A 20,348-nucleotide genomic window follows, 5' to 3' on the forward strand; every position below is an offset into this window, starting at 1 on the left:
AAAAAAAAACATTGAGAAAGATATCACAGACACTAGATGCACAAAAAATCTGGAAACACATATAAAACTAACTCTGCAAAAAACGAAGAGGAAGGGGGAGGGGCAAGAAATATAACCTTACACTAAAATACCTTACCCCTTTCAGGCACGCTTCTTTAAATTTGAAATGAATCACCACCCTTGATTTCTCAAGGACTACATGCACAATACCAATAAACCAATAAATTGGTCATGAAATAAAGAGACTGCAGTTTCTTCCTCCACATTGACTTGTCAGTCCGGAATAGTAAATAACGGAGCTGAAGGCAGACATGCCGAAAATGCCTTCAAAGTGGAGGTTTTTTTTTTAAGTATTTAAAATTCTTAATATGGAGTGTTTATAAGAAAAAAAGTGAAGTTTTGAGTGGTAACATCCAACTATTTCTGAAATACATTAAAAAATAAAATAAAAATATTTTTCCAACAAAAAAAAAAAAAAAAAAACACACAATCGACTAAAACCGCAGCTGAAAATTGCTCTAAAAAGCAAAAAGTAATTTTATTCTCTGAAAACCATCAGTACTGCTTTTAAATAAAACTTTTGAAGTCAACGATACGTAAACTGATGACAAATCCTAATTCAATTACTAATATAAATTTTAATGGACCCAGATTCTTAAATAGCATTCGCATATATTACATCGATGAAAACATAATTATGCAACAGCATATATGTTTTGTCCTTCATTTTGGCTGTTTTCATGAAAAATGTAAACAAAATAGGGTCCCACATCATTTTGACTATCGATGCTTGAAAGTTTAACCAATGGTTTTCGAAGAATAAAATTATTTTTTACTTTTTGAAGCAATTTCCAGTATTAGTTTTGAAGTCTGTTCATTTTTTTCCCACAAATATTTTTTTTTATTTTTCATATTAAACCAGAATTACCAAAATAGTAATATAGAATTACCTGTCTAAGGGGCTGCCATTGAGCTTTGCTACTAAAAGTAGTTGCTTTAGCAGCCTGTATTATCAAAAAGTCTCCAAAATAGCTGCCAAATGCAGAAAATAGTTTCTAAATCAGTCTATTTTTTTAAATAGCATTAATAATGTGCTGATTGGCAGGGGGACCCATCAAAACTTGGGAACTGGACCCACAGAAGGGGATACATTTTCAGAAAATTGTTCCAAATTTCCCTTGACAAAAAATACTTTCTAGACTTTAGTCCCACAGCACTTGTTTTTAAAAAATGAATGTTACATTCATTTTCTAAAAACATTTCATAATTTTCAATTTGTAGCCTAGTTAGGCTGCAAAAAATCAAAAAGCAAATATTTACTGACAGTCATTTTTTGTAGCCTAATTAGGCTACAAAAAACTAGAAAGCAAAGATTTACTAACATTTATTCGACATATACAAATAACAGCTGAAAAAAATAGCAGCAGCGGAAACAAACCTTTTGCAAAAATCACGTTTGCAAAAAAACTAACCCTTTATAAAAATCTTGATTGCAATACCAAAACATTTGCACCAAAATGTACACATTTCCGATTGTGAATGTGTTCATTACATTTCATTTGTTTACTTTTTAAAACACAATTTAAAAAAAAAAAATTAAAGACTGTCCCATTTTTTTAAAGCGAATTAATTTTTTTAAAAACATTTTTTCAATTTAAAAAAAGAAAAAAAAACTGGGAGTTATTGTGTATTTTAGTGGCCATTTTTAATGATTGTAAAATTGTTGTTTTTCCCCATATTTTGACCAAAACAGTGCCTTGACTTTTAAAATAGTAGCTTTAGTCCCCATAGACTAATAATAAGAGTAGACCGAGCTTTCCCAGTCTTGCTGATGAAAAAATGGGTTCATGGATACATCATGTGACTGGTGGGAGGCTTGCCGAACACTTTGGTGGCATGGTTGCTAGATGGCAGGATTATCCATAGTTTGGCACTCGACATGTATTTTAAGACGTCATGTGTTTTCATGATAATTTTTTTCCAGGTGCAGAGATTGAACTGTTTTCCATTTAATTATGCATTATTTTGACATTAGTAATTAGTTTTTGATCCCAGTTTTCAGTCACTTTTATTTCGTTCGGAACTGCCACATCAGCGTTAACGTAATGGCGTAAACGTTTTGCGTTAGCCCAAAAATGTACTCATCGGTATCTCGAATTGAAATTGTAGGTGAAAATCTTACCGTTTGCCGATTTGTTTTGTGCGCTTGCATCTTTAATTGCTTAGAGACTTATTGAAATTGACTAAAGAAAATGCACAGTACTATCTAAACGAAAAACTCACTATATTAACAAAATATTTACAACTTAGAATAACAAATTTACAAATCGAACTCCATAAAAGATCATTCCATCAATTCTATTTATTTTATTTCTCGTTGATCGTCTGCTACAATCATCGCCCGCCATTGCTAGGATATCCACCAGTCACATGGTTTGGTTTATGAGCAGCAAAAGGGTTGCCATAGCTCGGTCTACTCTTATTATTAGTCTATGTTAGTCCCTAATTAGTTGAACTCACCTCTATCTCCTGGAAGGAGTACAGCCGTATGTCCCTGGCGAGTTTCCTCATTTCTTCTGACACGGGTCCAGTGACCACCACGTGGCGAAGACAGGGCGTCTGGTCCCTCTGCTCTAATAGGGACTTGACCTTCTCTTCCTTGTCGCACACCACGATGCCGATCTCCGCTGAAACATGCACAACATCATTACCCGAGAGACGGAACGAAATTGACAGAGTACATCTGTTTGGCATTTCTAACGGCACAACTCCGACTGCTTTAGATTCAAAGATAGTATGCTCCAACTGTTGAAAAATGAAGAGACTGCGCTCCTTGGGATTACAGTTGGCTCTCTGTTTAACGACTTTCAAGGGACCACGAAAAATCGTCTTCAAATAGAATGCTTTTAACACTATAGTGGACCACCTGGGACCGTGAAAAGCTGTCGTTAAACAGAGATCCGACTGGCTCTCTGTTTAACGACTTTCAAGGGACCATGAAAAATCGTCCTCAAATAGAATGCTTTTAACACTATAGTGGACCATCTGGGACCGTGAAAAGCCGTCGTTAAACAGAGAGCCAACTGGCTCTCTGTTTAACGACTTTCAAGGGACCACGAAAAATCGTCCTTAAATAGAATGCTTTTAACACTATAGTGGATCATCTGGGACCGTGAAAAGCTGTCGTTAAATAGAATGCTTTCAACACTATAGTGGACCATCTGGGACCGTGAAAAGCCGTCGTTAAATAGAGAGTTGTTAAACAGAGACCCAACTGGCTCTCTGTTTAACGACTTTCAAGGGACCACGAAAAATCGTCCTCAAATAGAATGCTTTTAACACTATAGTGGACCATCTGGGACCGTGAAAAGCCGTCGTTAAACAGAGAGCCAACTGGCTCTCTGTTTAATGACTTTCAAGGGACCACGAAAAATCGTCCTTAAATAGAATGCTTTTAACACTATAGTGGACCATCTGGGACCGTGAAAAGCCGTCATTAAATAGAGAGTTGTTAAACAGAGACCCAACTGGCTCTCTGTTTAACGACTTTCAAGGGACCACGAAAAATCGTCCTCAAATAGAATGCTTTTAACACTATAGTGGACCATCTGGGACCGTGAAAAGCCGTCGTTAAACAGAGAGCCAACTGGCTCTCTGTTTAACGACTTTCAAGGGACCACGAAAAATCGTCCTTAAATAGAATGCTTTTAACACTATAGTGGACCATCTGGGACCGTGAAAAGCCGTCGTTAAACAGAGAGCCAACTGGCTCTCTGTTTAACGACTTTCAAGGGACCACGAAAAATCGTCCTTAAATAGAATGCTTTTAACACTATAGTGGACCATCTGGGACCGTGAAAAGCCGTCGTTAAACAGAGAGCCAACTGGCTCTCTGTTTAACGACTTTCAAGGGACCACGAAAAATGGTCCTTAAATAGAATGCTTTTAACACTATAGTGGACCATCTGGGACCGTGAAAAGCCGTCGTTAAATAGAGAGTTGTTAAACAGAGACCCAACTGGCTCTCTGTTTAACGACTTTCAAGGGACCACGAAAAATCGTCCTCAAATAGAATGCTTTTAACACTATAGTGGACCACCTGGGACCGTGAAAAGCTGTCGTTAAACAGAGATCCGACTGGCTCTCTGTTTAACGACTTTCAAGGGACCACGAAAAATCGTCCTCAAATAGAATGCTTTTAACACTATAGTGGACCATCTGGGACCGTGAAAAGCCGTCGTTAAACAGAGAGCCAACTGGCTCTCTGTTTAACGACTTTCAAGGGACCACGAAAAATCGTCCTTAAATAGAATGCTTTTAACACTATAGTGGATCATCTGGGACCGTGAAAAGCTGTCGTTAAATAGAATGCTTTCAACACTATAGTGGACCATCTGGGACCGTGAAAAGCCGTCGTTAAATAGAGAGTTGTTAAACAGAGACCCAACTGGCTCTCTGTTTAACGACTTTCAAGGGACCACGAAAAATCGTCCTCAAATAGAATGCTTTTAACACTATAGTGGACCATCTGGGACCGTGAAAAGCCGTCGTTAAACAGAGAGCCAACTGGCTCTCTGTTTAATGACTTTCAAGGGACCACGAAAAATCGTCCTTAAATAGAATGCTTTTAACACTATAGTGGACCATCTGGGACCGTGAAAAGCCGTCGTTAAATAGAGAGTTGTTAAAGAGAGACCCAACTGGCTCTCTGTTTAACGACTTTCAAGGGACCACGAAAAATCGTCCTCAAATAGAATGCTTTTAACACTATAGTGGACCATCTGGGACCGTGAAAAGCCGTCGTTAAACAGAGAGCCAACTGGCTCTCTGTTTAACGACTTTCAAGGGACCACGAAAAATCGTCCTTAAATAGAATGCTTTTAACACTATAGTGGACCATCTGGGACCGTGAAAAGCCGTCGTTAAACAGAGAGCCAACTGGCTCTCTGTTTAACGACTTTCAAGGGACCACGAAAAATCGTCCTCAAATAGAATGCTTTTAACACTATAGTGGACCATCTGGGACCGTGAAAAGCCGTCGTTAAACAGAGAGCCAACTGGCTCTCTGTTTAACGACTTTCAAGGGACCACGAAAAATCGTCCTTAAATAGAATGCTTTTAACACTATAGTGGACCATCTGGGACCGTGAAAAGCCGTCGTTAAACAGAGAGCCAACTGGCTCTCTGTTTAATGACTTTCAAGGGACCACGAAAAATCGTCTTTAAATAGAATGCTTTTAACACTATAGTGGACCATCTGGGACCGTGAAAAGCCGTCGTTAAACAGAGAGCCAACTGGCTCTCTGTTTAACGACTTTCAAGGGACCACGAAAAATGGTCCTTAAATAGAATGCTTTTAACACTATAGTGGACCATCTGGGACCGTGAAAAGCCGTCGTTAAATAGAGAGTTGTTAAACAGAGACCCAACTGGCTCTCTGTTTAACGACTTTCAAGGGACCACGAAAAATCGTCCTCAAATAGAATGCTTTTAACACTATAGTGGACCACCTGGGACCGTGAAAAGCTGTCGTTAAACAGAGATCCGACTGGCTCTCTGTTTAACGACTTTCAAGGGACCACGAAAAATCGTCCTCAAATAGAATGCTTTTAACACTATAGTGGACCATCTGGGACCGTGAAAAGCCGTCGTTAAACAGAGAGCCAACTGGCTCTCTGTTTAACGACTTTCAAGGGACCACGAAAAATCGTCCTTAAATAGAATGCTTTTAACACTATAGTGGATCATCTGGGACCGTGAAAAGCTGTCGTTAAATAGAATGCTTTCAACACTATAGTGGACCATCTGGGACCGTGAAAAGCCGTCGTTAAATAGAGAGTTGTTAAACAGAGACCCAACTGGCTCTCTGTTTAACGACTTTCAAGGGACCACGAAAAATCGTCCTCAAATAGAATGCTTTTAACACTATAGTGGACCATCTGGGACCGTGAAAAGCCGTCGTTAAACAGAGAGCCAACTGGCTCTCTGTTTAATGACTTTCAAGGGACCACGAAAAATCGTCCTTAAATAGAATGCTTTTAACACTATAGTGGACCATCTGGGACCGTGAAAAGCCGTCGTTAAATAGAGAGTTGTTAAAGAGAGACCCAACTGGCTCTCTGTTTAACGACTTTCAAGGGACCACGAAAAATCGTCCTCAAATAGAATGCTTTTAACACTATAGTGGACCATCTGGGACCGTGAAAAGCCGTCGTTAAACAGAGAGCCAACTGGCTCTCTGTTTAACGACTTTCAAGGGACCACGAAAAATCGTCCTTAAATAGAATGCTTTTAACACTATAGTGGACCATCTGGGACCGTGAAAAGCCGTCGTTAAACAGAGAGCCAACTGGCTCTCTGTTTAACGACTTTCAAGGGACCACGAAAAATCGTCCTTAAATAGAATGCTTTTAACACTATAGTGGACCATCTGGGACCGTGAAAAGCCGTCGTTAAACAGAGAGCCAACTGGCTCTCTGTTTAACGACTTTCAAGGGACCACGAAAAATCGTCCTTAAATAGAATGCTTTTAACACTATAGTGGATCATCTGGGACCGTGAAAAGCTGTCGTTAAATAGAATGCTTTCAACACTATAGTGGACCATCTGGGACCGTGAAAAGCCGTCGTTAAATAGAGAGTTGTTAAACAGAGACCCAACTGGCTCTCTGTTTAACGACTTTCAAGGGACCACGAAAAATCGTCCTCAAATAGAATGCTTTTAACACTATAGTGGACCATCTGGGACCGTGAAAAGCCGTCGTTAAACAGAGAGCCAACTGGCTCTCTGTTTAACGACTTTCAAGGGACCACGAAAAATCGTCCTTAAATAGAATGCTTTTAACACTATAGTGGACCATCTGGGACCGTGAAAAGCCGTCGTTAAACAGAGAGCCAACTGGCTCTCTGTTTAACGACTTTCAAGGGACCACGAAAAATCGTCCTTAAATAGAATGCTTTTAACACTATAGTGGACCATCTGGGACCGTGAAAAGCCGTCGTTAAACAGAGAGCCAACTGGCTCTCTGTTTAACGACTTTCAAGGGACCACGAAAAATGGTCCTTAAATAGAATGCTTTTAACACTATAGTGGACCATCTGGGACCGTGAAAAGCCGTCGTTAAACAGAGATCCGACTGGCTCTCTGTTTAACGACTTTCAAGGGACCACGAAAAATGGTCCTTAAATAGAATGCTTTTAACACTATAGTGGACCATCTGGGACCGTGAAAAGCCGTCGTTAAATAGAGAGTTGTTAAACAGAGACCCAACTGGCTCTCTGTTTAACGACTTTCAAGGGACCACGAAAAATCGTCCTCAAATAGAATGCTTTTAAAACTATAGTGGACCATCTGGGACCGTGAAAAGCCGTCGTTAAATAGAGAGTTGTTAAACAGAGACCCAACTGGCTCTCTGTTTAACGACTTTCAAGGGACCACGAAAAATGGTCCTCAAATAGAATGCTTTCAACACTATAGTGGACCATCTGGGACCGTGAAAAGCCGTCGTTAAATAGAGAGTTGTTAAACAGAGACCCAACTGGCTCTCTGTTTAACGACTTTCAAGGGACCACGAAAAATCGTCCTCAAATAGAATGCTTTTAACACTATAGTGGACCATCTGGGACCGTGAAAAGCCGTCGTTAAACAGAGAGCCAACTGGCTCTCTGTTTAACGACTTTCAAGGGACCACGAAAAATCGTCCTTAAATAGAATGCTTTTAACACTATAGTGGACCATCTGGGACCGTGAAAAGCCGTCGTTAAATAGAGAGTTGTTAAACAGAGACCCAACCGGCTCTCTGTTTAACGACTTTCAAGGGACCACGAAAAATCGTCCTCAAATAGAATGCTTTTAACACTATAGTGGACCATCTGGGACCGTGAAAAGCCGTCGTTAAACAGAGAGCCAACTGGCTCTCTGTTTAACGACTTTCAAGGGACCACGAAAAATGGTCCTTAAATAGAATGCTTTTAACACTATAGTGGACCATCTGGGACCGTGAAAAGCCGTCGTTAAACAGAGATCCGACTGGCTCTCTGTTTAACGACTTTCAAGGGACCACGAAAAATGGTCCTTAAATAGAATGCTTTTAACACTATAGTGGACCATCTGGGACCGTGAAAAGCCGTCGTTAAATAGAGAGTTGTTAAACAGAGACCCAACTGGCTCTCTGTTTAACGACTTTCAAGGGACCACGAAAAATCGTCCTCAAATAGAATGCTTTTAAAACTATAGTGGACCATCTGGGACCGTGAAAAGCCGTCGTTAAATAGAGAGTTGTTAAACAGAGACCCAACTGGCTCTCTGTTTAACGACTTTCAAGGGACCACGAAAAATGGTCCTCAAATAGAATGCTTTCAACACTATAGTGGACCATCTGGGACCGTGAAAAGCCGTCGTTAAATAGAGAGTTGTTAAACAGAGACCCAACTGGCTCTCTGTTTAACGACTTTCAAGGGACCACGAAAAATCGTCCTCAAATAGAATGCTTTTAACACTATAGTGGACCATCTGGGACCGTGAAAAGCCGTCGTTAAACAGAGAGCCAACTGGCTCTCTGTTTAACGACTTTCAAGGGACCACGAAAAATCGTCCTCAAATAGAATGCTTTCAACACTATAGTGGACCATCTGGGACCGTGAAAAGCCGTCGTTAAATAGAGAGTTGTTAAACAGAGACCCAACTGGCTCTCTGTTTAACGACTTTCAAGGGACCACGAAAAATCGTCCTCAAATAGAATGCTTTTAACACTATAGTGGACCATCTGGGACCGTGAAAAGCCGTCGTTAAACAGAGAGCCAACTGGCTCTCTGTTTAACGACTTTCAAGGGACCACGAAAAATCGTCCTTAAATAGAATGCTTTTAACACTATAGTGGACCATCTGGGACCGTGAAAAGCCGTCGTTAAATAGAGAGTTGTTAAACAGAGACCCAACCGGCTCTCTGTTTAACGACTTTCAAGGGACCACGAAAAATCGTCCTCAAATAGAATGCTTTTAACACTATAGTGGACCATCTGGGACCGTGAAAAGCCGTCGTTAAACAGAGAGCCAACTGGCTCTCTGTTTAACGACTTTCAAGGGACCACGAAAAATCGTCCTTAAATAGAATGCTTTTAACACTATAGTGGACCATCTGGGACCGTGAAAAGCCGTCGTTAAATAGAATGCTTTCAACACTATAGTGGACCATCTGGGACCGTGAAAAGCCGTCGTTAAATAGAATGCTTTCAACACTATAGTGGACCATCTGGGACCGTGAAAAGCCGTCGTTAAATAGAGAGTCGTTAAACAGAGACCCAACTGTATCTATCTTCTTCCATTCTTATTCCTAACTAGCCCATCAAAGTATGACGGGTAAAAATTGCTTCTACTCTTCCGCATTTTAACAAAGCCATTGCCTGTTTGGCGACATTTTGATCGTTGAAGTGGTAACCCTCACTCCAGTGGATGAACCCTAAACTCCAGTGGATAGCGCTCATTGTTTTTGTTTCTTCATTCCCCTGAAACGACAGTCTTGCCGGTAAAACAGTGCAGTGACCGGATCGAGTTTGGCCTCGTCACGATAAAGCCTTTCCCTGCACGTCAAACATTACCAAGTCACATTATCAAGTGATCATGCCGTGGCAGGGCCTGATTACTGAATAGGCCAACTAGGCCGTGGCCTAGGGCCCCCCCCCCGCTCTTTAGGGGCCCCCAAGTGGCTAAAACTTTTTATACAATGGCTAAAATTGTAAGGTTTGAAAATCTCTCATTCCACCAATAAATTTCAATGAAACCATAACCAGATCTAAATTTTACTTTTGAGGGGAAAAGTATTAAATTTAGTACGGCTCATCTCTGCAAACAGGTGCAAGAATTTTAATTTAAAATTTAAGGATAAGATAATAAAGTTTAATAAAGATGGAAAATTACAATATGGATTTGTCGATAGTGAAAATATTTTCTGTGGGGTGCTTCCTGGTTGCATGGGGGGTTGAAAACGGCTGAAAATTTGCACACTGCTCACCTTGGTTGATGATGAAGGAGCAAGCATTGGGTCCCAGGGTATCGTAGAGGGGAACGATGACTGCCGATTGGTTGTAGCAGGCCTGTTCGGTCAGGATCCACTGGAAGGGGGGAAAACACATTATGTAAGGAATTAAAATATGCTCACATCTGTATTATGTAAGAAAGCATTCGAAATACTCTGTCATACCTGCCAGCATTCAAAGAAAAAAAATCCAGTAGATTTGTTCAATGTGGCGCAATATCGCTTTCTTCCATGTTATTGAGGGGAAAATAGGGATTTTTTTATTATGTCTTTAAGTACAATCATATGCAAGTTCCTTGAGTCATGTACACAGAGATTAATTAATGAAAATATTAAATGAAAGAATAAAAGTTAAAGTAATACTTTTTCAATGAAAAGTTATTTAAGGAAAAAATGAATTTCAATTACAGTCAAACCTTGATATCTCGAATCTCCTTATCTCGAAACCCTGGATGTCTCGAAACAAAAATTTTCCCCAGCATTTTCTATAAAAACCCCTGTGTATTTTCCGTAGTTATCTCGAAATTTATTTTTCGAAACCCTTGAAATGTCGAAATTTTTTCACATAAGCAAGTTTCAATTGTCGTTTTGCTTTGGCAATTTTTGTACTAAAACCAGTTCCAGGGACAATTGCTTAACGTTTTTTATCCCTTTTCATGGAAATTTTGTGAATAGGGGATTGGGGCAAGATAATAGGGGAGTGTTGGCATGAAGGGGATGCAGTGTTTTCCCCAGAGTTTCGAGTCTCTGTGCATTTCTCTCAAATATGTTGCCCATTTTGAGGAAAGGGGTTCGATTTTTTGTCCGTCAGTTTTCAAGCGAAAACGGAAAATGCGTTCCTCCTTTTCCTCATTCAGCTTTTTTAACTCCTACAAAATGGCTGCTGAGAACTTTTTAAATGTGAGGTTACTGGTTAAAGATAAAATTAGAATTTTTAAATTTTTAGGTGAAAAAAACCAAGTTGAAATTGTTGTTCATTTCAAAATCTCATCCTGTACACTTTTGAAAATTAGAAAATTTCAAATCTAGTGAAATATTGAAGACTACTTTTATTGATCGTCATTCGAAGTGGTCCCATAGTACATATATAAATGCATATTGCGTATGTGTGTGTAATTGTGAGAGTTACAAGTGTATTTTTTTTAAAACCTTGATAACTCAAAAACTCGATATCTCGAAAAAATTTCCCATCCCGAGAGATTCGAGATATGGAGGTTGTACTGTATCTGTAAAAATACAATCATAGACAAGTTTTTAACAAGATTTAATCTATTTTTTTCTGCAGCAAAGTGCCCGATAATAGCGGTCGTTTCGTGTACAACAAAAAATGTTGTAATTAAGCAACATAGGCTTAGCGAGATCGCAAACATAAACAAGAACTGATGTTGCCAGATTCCAATGTGCTAAAGTTCGAAATTAAGTAGGAAACTTTCAAACCATGGAGCAAAAGCGCTAAAACGATGTAAAAAAAATTTATTTTAAAGGAGTTCATTTTTTTCATTTTCAAGAAAATCCCTAAATGGAGGGATTTTTTTTTTTAGAGAATAATAAAAACCGGGAGATTTTCAATAAAAATCGGGAGACCGGGAGATGTTAAAAATCCGGGAGTCTCTCGGAAAATCCAGTAGAGTTGGCAGGTATGCTCTGCACTGAGAAATTCATCCTCGCATCAGAGCAACTGTAAGATATCTCAGTGTTATTTCTGGGATCAGATATCCAACTGTCGCTTTGAGATGACGACATGTACAAATAAAAACAAAGAAAAAGAGTTAAAAATTCTGCAAACGCCTATCTTGAGGCTAATAAACCAAGCCTCTTCATTGGTACATTCAGGGGTGATTGTGAGTTCATCAAAAATACCTGAAAGTTTTCAAGCAAAAACGGATGGGGGGGGGGGGAGGGTAATCTTTGGCCCCTATTACTTAAGTGCACCTTCGCCATAGTATTAAATAGTTCTGAGTCAAAATAGTGTGTGTACATTTGATTAAATTTTTAATGGATTACAAAGTTACTTTTGAGCTGGTGTTATACAAAATTATCTTGACTCTTGTCCATCTTAAGGCTCTTGCAGGTATATTTGATGAGTATTATATAATTTTAACAAAATTGCGGAGGTAGGGAGATAAAAGCATAACCAAAAAAAAAAAAAACCCCCACATAATTCCGGTAATTTCGGACATAAAAATACCGGAAATACGTCCGAAAATACCGGAAATTCGGTAAAATACCGGAACACAATCACCCCTGTACATTAAAGAAAAATAGTTCAAATTCTGTTTCATTTATGTATTTGTAATTTTTTTGCAACCAAAACGATGAATGACTTTTCAATCCGCTAAGTATGAAAGGTGAGAGTTTTAAAGATACCAACAAATTGAAATGAAGCACTTAAAAAAACTACAAATTACTTATCGAGGTAAACTTAAAAGAAAGTACATGCTTGTTCATTGAGTTAATTAGACACAAATGAAGCAGTCACAAAATAATTTTATTTTCCCGGTCTCCATAACACCGTTCTACTATTTCTAACCAAAAAAATAAACAAACACTAAAGCTATCAATAAAAGTTACCAACAGACATGACATTGTTTTTAAAAAATCTCCATCCAAAACTAAGATGAGTTATAATTATCGCACTCATATGCAGAAACCTTTGCCGTTTTCAAACGTGCGAGTTCAAATATATTAATTGAGTTCATTTATATTAATATTGTAATTATTAGGGTTCGAAAATATGATATTTTCAAAAATATCCGATATTTTTTGATATATATCCGATATTTTGAATTAGCACAAACTTAAGTCTTTAAAATAGTAAACTCATCCTCAAATTACTCTTTATTTTTTATATTATAATTACAATTTGTAGACTTAAAACTAATGTTTCTTACTTTTTTTTAACCTAATATTTCATTTTACATTTCTATCGATTTTAATGGAGTTCATTTAGCATTAGGTGTTATACTCATTTTTCTTCTGTTAGCTTCTTTTACAGTTGTATGATTCAAAAATAAATAATATGCATTTTAATAACAATGTCAGTCATAAGACATTTTCTTTTTTTCTGAGCAGTGTTAATATTTAATTAGGCACTTTTAATATGAATCAAAATTGTTACATTACTAATAATTTTATGGAATATAAACTACAAATAAAAAAGGAATATTATATTACTTTGTTATATTATTGATGTATATAATACATCATAAAACCATAGTACATAACTTTCTGCCTATTTTTAATAATAAATTAACAATATTACTATGATTAATATACTTTTTATATTGAAAATATTGAAAAAACAAATATCGAAAATATCATGACATTTTCAAAATAAATATCGATACATATCGTGATATATATCATGATATATATAGAGTGATATATATCTGAGAATCCTGGTAATTATTAAATTTAAAAAAAACTAAAATAGAATATTTCTTTGTTGACCCAAGTAGGAAGAACTTAATTTTTTTAAAGCAACATATAGAGTCACTCCCGAAATACAACGGGCATCGGAGTAAAGGGAAAGATACGGAAAAAAAATCCCTATCCATCCCCAATCCAAACACCTGACCCTCATCGGAATGGGAGAAAACGTGGAATGGGACACGCAAGAGTAGAGAAACAACTCACCTCGACGCAGTTCTGTGCGTAGATTCCGACGAAAGAGTCCTGTCCTGGGCGCATGCCTATGGCCACCAGGCCAGCAGAAAAGTTCCTGGCCCGCTCAATCACCTAAACAGGACATAGGACATGTTACTACGACACATACACACACGAAGCCATTCATGGACAGGTACGAGGGAGCGGCGGTCACCCGTCCCTCGGGGGGCTCTACCGGAAACTTTTCAACATTGAAGTTCCAAAATCATTTTTTCGATAATCCGTGAAGAATATAAGGAATTTTTAAGGAGTATAAACAACATTTTTAATGGTCCAACCATAAACATTTGAATGGTTTAGCAGTCATCTTCTCAGTTTTTGTCAGTTTCATAGCCAGCTTTTTTATTTTATTTGAAGGGGAAGAGGGCATTATGTTAACCATTAACATTCTTTTAACGGGATAGAGAGGTGTCAAGTTCAAAAGCACGAACATTTGATGCAAAATGTGAGAAACATGGGAATATTTTCCCCTAAAATGTGTTTTAAATCATCAAAACCGGTCATTTCTTTTTCTAGCAGTTATTTTTCCTGAGTAAAATTAGAGCATATGATTCAAAACGTTTAAACGTTTAACTGTATATTACATTGATAGGTGAACAAAAAAACAAAAGTTCAATTCATAAAAATTCAGCTATAATAATAGCAATACAACAATATTATACATATTTTTTTTTATTAATTTGGCAATATATTCTTCAAAATTATCAATTAAAAAAAAAAAAAAACGCCCAAGTAGCAGGATCTTTTTGAATTCAGTTCAACATTCATTAGAAATGGTTTTTAAGAAACTCTTAAATTAGGAATTTCATAAATCGCCAACTGATGCAATAAGGGCAGGAGACATGGCGGATCAAAGCCCAGCCCCAATGACCGTAGATACAAAGGGAAAGGAAAATATTTACCTCTCCATAGGTGAGCCAGGAGTATTCGGGTTCGGAACCACGGAAGCCCAGACAATTTCCGTTGCCTGAAACGAAGGAAAATGAAACGTAATCAAGAGAAAACCAATCTCGAAATGAAAAGCAATTTTCAAACACACATGCTTGAGCATTAAGACTGATGCAAAGGTACTCTTCCATTACAGGCACCTTCAGCGTTTCTTTCAGGCTTTTGCTTCAGGGGCACTTTAAAAAGTCTGGGAGGGGGGGGGAGCAAGAACATATTTAATGGGGCGGGGCACTTTACGAGTTTGGAAGATAGAGGGCGTACTTAAGGAGTGTTCCGAGGTCCCGAATCAGACCATATCAACAGGACCTCACTGATGTATTGTCTGAGTTTACAACACAATATACATCATAGTTTCAACCCCCTGAACTCTATCACAACAGCAAAAACACGCAACAGACAAAAGAGTGAAAACATCCCGTTTTGTTTGTTTTACCAGGGGAAAAATGTGCTTTAAGCAGTTTGTTGACAGAGGAGGACTTTTCTTTGAGAGTAACAAAATGGTTGCACAGAAGCCGACCCCCCCCCCCCCCCACAGATAGATTACAGGATTTTGTATTATTTCCATGTCTTTTTCATTCAAAAAAAAAAAAAAGAAAGAAAAGTTCTTATGGTTGAGTAACATGAATTTTTCTCCAGAGAGGGGGGGGAGCAGTTTGGCATCTCCTGGAGGGCAGTGCCCCCCTTCCCCCCAGACAGATGCCTGAAAGAAACACTGGGTACATTATGGTTCCTTTTTTACCCTTAAATGCATTGTGTTACCATTTAGCTACATGCCCAAATAAGTTTTCTAAAATGCTATCAGAACAATGAAACCTGCAGCTGCCAAAAACAAAGAAAATACTCACTTAAATTGCTTGATTTTTGTTAATTTTAAACTAGTAAGTGCACTCATCTGATGGGAAACAAAAATGATTCAGTAGTTTAAATGGACATGATTCAGTTGTTTAAATTTATCAAAAAGAAAGATGTTATGGGGCTCAAGTTTAGCACTGAAAACAGGACGAGGGGTCATTGTTTTAAGCTACTCAAATCTCAGTCTAATATGGATCATAGGAAAAATGATTATTTTAGCCTTGGAACAGCTTACCAGAAGACGGCCATTGATTTTCACTGGGGATTGTAAATGGACTAGGACCAGTCTAGCTGGGCCCAGAGCCTGTTGCTGGTCCTCACTTTTGTATTTATTTGAAAATATATTTCTTTTTGCGGACTTTGCTAATGTAGGCCATTTTATACTTTTTTGTTAAAGCCCGATGTTGCCAAGTTTTTCAACCATAAACATCCCTAAATTGAACAATAATTTTTTAAAGTATTTTTCGCATGAGTCCAAAAGATATTTTTAAGTGTTTCAAAAAAATCATGCATTTAAAAATCTTGGTGATAATTTTTAATTTAATTTATTGTCACCCTATTTAGTTAATTGACATAAAACAATTTTTTTGTAGATATCATACTTTTTTTTATAAATTGAACTTTAGACAAAAAAAACCTAAAACAAAACTAAAAAATCCATTAAAGTCATATCAAAAATAAGCCATTAAAAGTAAAATAATTCACTAAATAAGAAACAAGCTATTGAATGACATGAAAAATCACATTCAATGCATTCACCAAATTAACTTGAAATGCTCCATTAACAGGCTAAATATAATCAACTGAAGAAAAAAAATAAGTCTTTAATAAACATAAAAAGTTCCGTTAAAATGCTAAATTAGAGAATGAGGAGTAAACATAACGATACAATTTTCACCAAGGCAGAAAGTAGGTTAGCAAGACCGTGATTCGATGACAATTAAAATCATGTCTACAAATAAATGGAAACAAAAATCAAGGTTCGGCGATACATATCAGTTGATATATATCATGATATGCATCACGATATACATCACAATATATATCCGATATTTATTTTGAAAACATGATATTTTTATTTATTTTATCAACTACGTTATTTTAAATATAAAATCTATATTAATCATGGTAATATTGTTCATTTATTGCTGAAAAAACACCAAAAAGTTATGCACTATATTTTTATGATGTATTAATACATCATTAATACAGCAAAGTAATATTTCTCTTTTCTTTTACATTAATTTTTATTATTAGTAATGCAACAATTTTAAATCATATTAAAAGTGCCTAGTTAAATATTAAACATTGGTCAGAAAATTAGAAAACGTCTTACGACCGTGTACCGGCTAATCCATGTTCTTTATTTCTGAACCACATAACTGTAAAAGTAGCTAACAGAACAAAAATGAGTAAAACAGCTAATGCTAAATTAACTTCATTAAAGCTGAGAGAAATGTAAATAAAGCACACTTGCCAACCTTCGAAGAAAAAAAAACAGGAGATTAACTAGGAAGTATATAGGTGATTCACCAGTGACATACCTTCACAACAGAATTAATAAGTTGTGCTTTTAAATAACATGAATACTAAATTTAAAGTGAAATGGGAATTTTTCGCTGATAAGCTAATTGGTAGCAACAAGAAAAACGTACTGCAAATGAAAAAATAAACAGTAAGGAGTGAATTTGCTTTAAGTTTTGTACATTCCCCAGTCTCTAACAAAAAAGTAGCTACAAAAATTTAATTACTAAAATCCGAAAACAAAAAATCAATATATAATGAAAATAAAATATAAAATAAGTAGGTATAGGGTACCACATGTTAAAATATCTGCAAACTATCAAAATAATTGAAGTATTTTCAAGATGCAGAAGGATTGAAATCTGCTGCCATTTTCAGCAAAGCACGTGCTTCATTGAACATGCAATGTGGAAAGTTTCCAAAAAATTAATTTTTACTAAACGAGGTATTAATTGGAAAAATTCTTATTCCCTGACACTGGTCGACTAGAAAAGGGCGCCATCTATTGAGAAGAAAGTGAAACTTTTTGATAAATGACTGAAAAACTGGAGAAACTAGTAAAAAACGGGAAATCGGTAGATGGAAACAAAAAACGGGAGTATCCCGTTAAAAACAGTAGAGTTGGCAAGTATGATAAAGAGTGATTTGAGGATGCATTTACTATTTTGAAGACTTTAGTTTGTGTTGATTGAAAATATCGGATATATATGAAAATATTGGATATTTTCAAACATATCACGATATCTTCGAACCCTGACGAAAATGAAATAAGTTCATTTAAATACACGATTGCTTGAAAACCTGGACAGGATACAAAAAACAAATAAAGGAGCATACCGGAAATCCTGTGTCCCCTCTCCATCATCTGGAGCAGCGTCTTGGCATCTTCATACAGGAAGTCCGTCATGCCGCCAGGGGGAGCCAGGCGGGACTGGCGGGCTCCACTCCCATCCTGAAACCCAAAGCATATTTTATATCAGGGGAAAGAGCACATTTACAGTCGCCGAAAACCTCCTAGGCCTCTTTAAAATCTTGTAAAAATTAAGCTCTTTTAAGTAAAACGCTGCGTGCCCGGCTTTGCACGGGCTTTCCACCTCGAAAATAAAAGTTATGCCAAGTGACACGTATTCAACAAGCAAGATTGAACAATAGTTTTTAACTGATATCTCAGCTAATTATTACCGGAGGATTATGTTAAATAGCCAAAAAGAAAGATGGGAAAATTACGAATCTGTCCATTCCTGGTTCTATTGTCAGTTCACTGCTGTTCGGGAGGAGTAGCTCGGACATAGATGAATACATGGGTACATACGCTCAGTTTTTAATATATAAGATGAAGCACCTTTAAGGGCTTTTAAAGAACGAAAAGCAAAATAAAGTCCTCTTTTAAGGACTGTACAAATCCTTTATCATGGTCAGCTGTTGTGCAATAGAGAAATGGGCAAGCAGTATTTACATTTTAAAACAGTCTGTGTTCTATGACACTTTTCTTCTATCATTCATACTTGTCAACCTTCGAAGGAAAAAAAACAGGAGATTTCACTTGAGGTATATAGGTGATTCACCAGCGACATATCTTCAGAACAAAATTATTAAATTATGCTTTAAAATAACATGAATACTAAATTTAAAGTGAAATTTGGATTTTTAGCAGATGTAAGCCAATCGGTAACAGCAAGAAAAATATATTGCAAAGGAATAAACCAAATGATATGGAGTAAATTTGCTTAAAGTTCCATACATTCCTTTCTCCTTACCCCAAAAAAAACTAGCTACAAAAATTTAGTTACTTAAAATATGGTAAAATTCGAAAAAAAAAAAAATCAATATATAATGAAAATAAAATATAAAATAAATAGGTATAGGGTAGCACATGTGAAAATAACTTCAAATTTTCAAAATAATTGAAATATTTTCAAGATGCAAAAGGATTGAAATCAGCTGCAATTTTCGGCAAAGCACGCGCTTCGTTGCACATGCAATGTAATTCTTATTCCCTGACATTCCTAGACTAGAAAAGGGCGTCATCTATTGAGTAAAAAGTGAAAGTTTTTGATGATTGCCTGAAAAAACTGCAAAAACGGGAGAAAATCGTAAAAAACGGGAAATCGAAAGATGGAAGCAAAAAACGGGAGTCTCCAGTTAAAAACAGTAGAGTTGGCAAGTATGTATCATTGCAGCAAAAATCTTGGGCCAGAAATAAACTGTAAAGCAGAGGATTCAACAGAAAAATAGGAGTGTCTTGCAAAAATCCATTGCTGGCAACTCTGAGTTTTGTTTTCGGCTTCAAAAATGCGGCAGATTCTCCAGGAATATTATTTCTACATTTCTACTGAAAGAATGATATTTTTTTTCTTTGATCTAGTAAAACAGCACCTAGATTTAAATCTTTATCACTAAATGGTTTTGTTCAACATTTTATAAACAATACTATTAAAATTTCTTTCAAGACCTGATCGTTTTAAAAAAACCTAAGTAATTTTTTGACTACAAGGTGCTTTTTTGTTGAAAGAACAAACAGTAAAATGGATGGTTTCAATCAGCTTACCGGCACTTCTGCTGATTGGTCATCGATGTCCACGGGCGGTACCATGGGGGTGGGGCTCCAGGCCATGTAGAGGGCGGCGGCCGCCGCGGCTCCGGTCAGCGTGGCCACGCCCACTGTCCCGCCCAAATACTGCATGTAGTCCTCCATTGAACTCCCTGCAAAAGGAGGAAAAGGAACATGAGACTCCGAAAGAGATACACACCAACTAGAGTGCATTCAGCCAGAAGTGATGGTGGGAAGAAACACTCGGCGATCTTGGCGCCGGGATGGTCGAAAACGGCGCCAATCAGATGAGCGAAATGCTCGTTCACAGAATCGCCAATCAAAAGAGTAATCCATTTAAGTGTTGGCACCAAACACTAACCCTCTCTGTTTACTTCCGCTATCACTTCTCCCTGAATGCACTAAACTCAACTCTTCTACACTGAATACAGACATAGAAACCAAGGGGTGCCCATAGGGAGGGGGGGGGGAATTATGGCACAAGTTGTGCCATCAAAATTTGGGGGGGGTTAAATGTATTTATTGAATTAAATTATTCATTAATTGAGTTAATTTATTTTATTTTAGTGTATTCTGTTTGTATTTCATATCATTTATTTATTTAGTTTGTGTGTCTGTCGTTGGCGTTGCACTGAACTTTCCTAATAAAATATTTATAATAATAATTAAAAAATAAATTAATTAAAAAATATTTTTAAAAAGTAAATAAATAAAAAAAGAGAACTATAAAAAATAAAATAATAAATAACTAATATTTAAAAAAGTAAAAAAATA

At 37.0% G+C, this 20,348-nt stretch overlaps 1 protein-coding gene across 1 annotated transcript in view; it reads right to left on the reverse strand.

Annotated features, from left to right (window-relative positions):
- The window catches only part of LOC129234072 (long-chain-fatty-acid--CoA ligase 1-like), a 56,672-nt gene extending 36,885 nt beyond the window's left edge, over positions 1-19,787 (reverse strand). The window contains exons 1-6 of the mRNA XM_054867962.1: positions 19,572-19,787; positions 17,861-17,975; positions 14,602-14,666; positions 13,670-13,771; positions 10,010-10,109; positions 2,521-2,687 (exon numbers count right to left, since the gene is read on the reverse strand). Coding sequence (XP_054723937.1) covers positions 2,521-2,687; positions 10,010-10,109; positions 13,670-13,771; positions 14,602-14,666; positions 17,861-17,975; positions 19,572-19,787 — 765 coding nt within the window. The remainder of the gene's footprint in view (positions 1-2,520; positions 2,688-10,009; positions 10,110-13,669; positions 13,772-14,601; positions 14,667-17,860; positions 17,976-19,571) is intronic.
- Positions 19,788-20,348: the final 561 nt, after the last annotated feature.

This window comes from Uloborus diversus, unplaced genomic scaffold (genome assembly GCF_026930045.1).
Source record: "Uloborus diversus isolate 005 unplaced genomic scaffold, Udiv.v.3.1 scaffold_972, whole genome shotgun sequence".
Lineage (NCBI taxonomy): Eukaryota > Metazoa > Arthropoda > Arachnida > Araneae > Uloboridae > Uloborus > Uloborus diversus.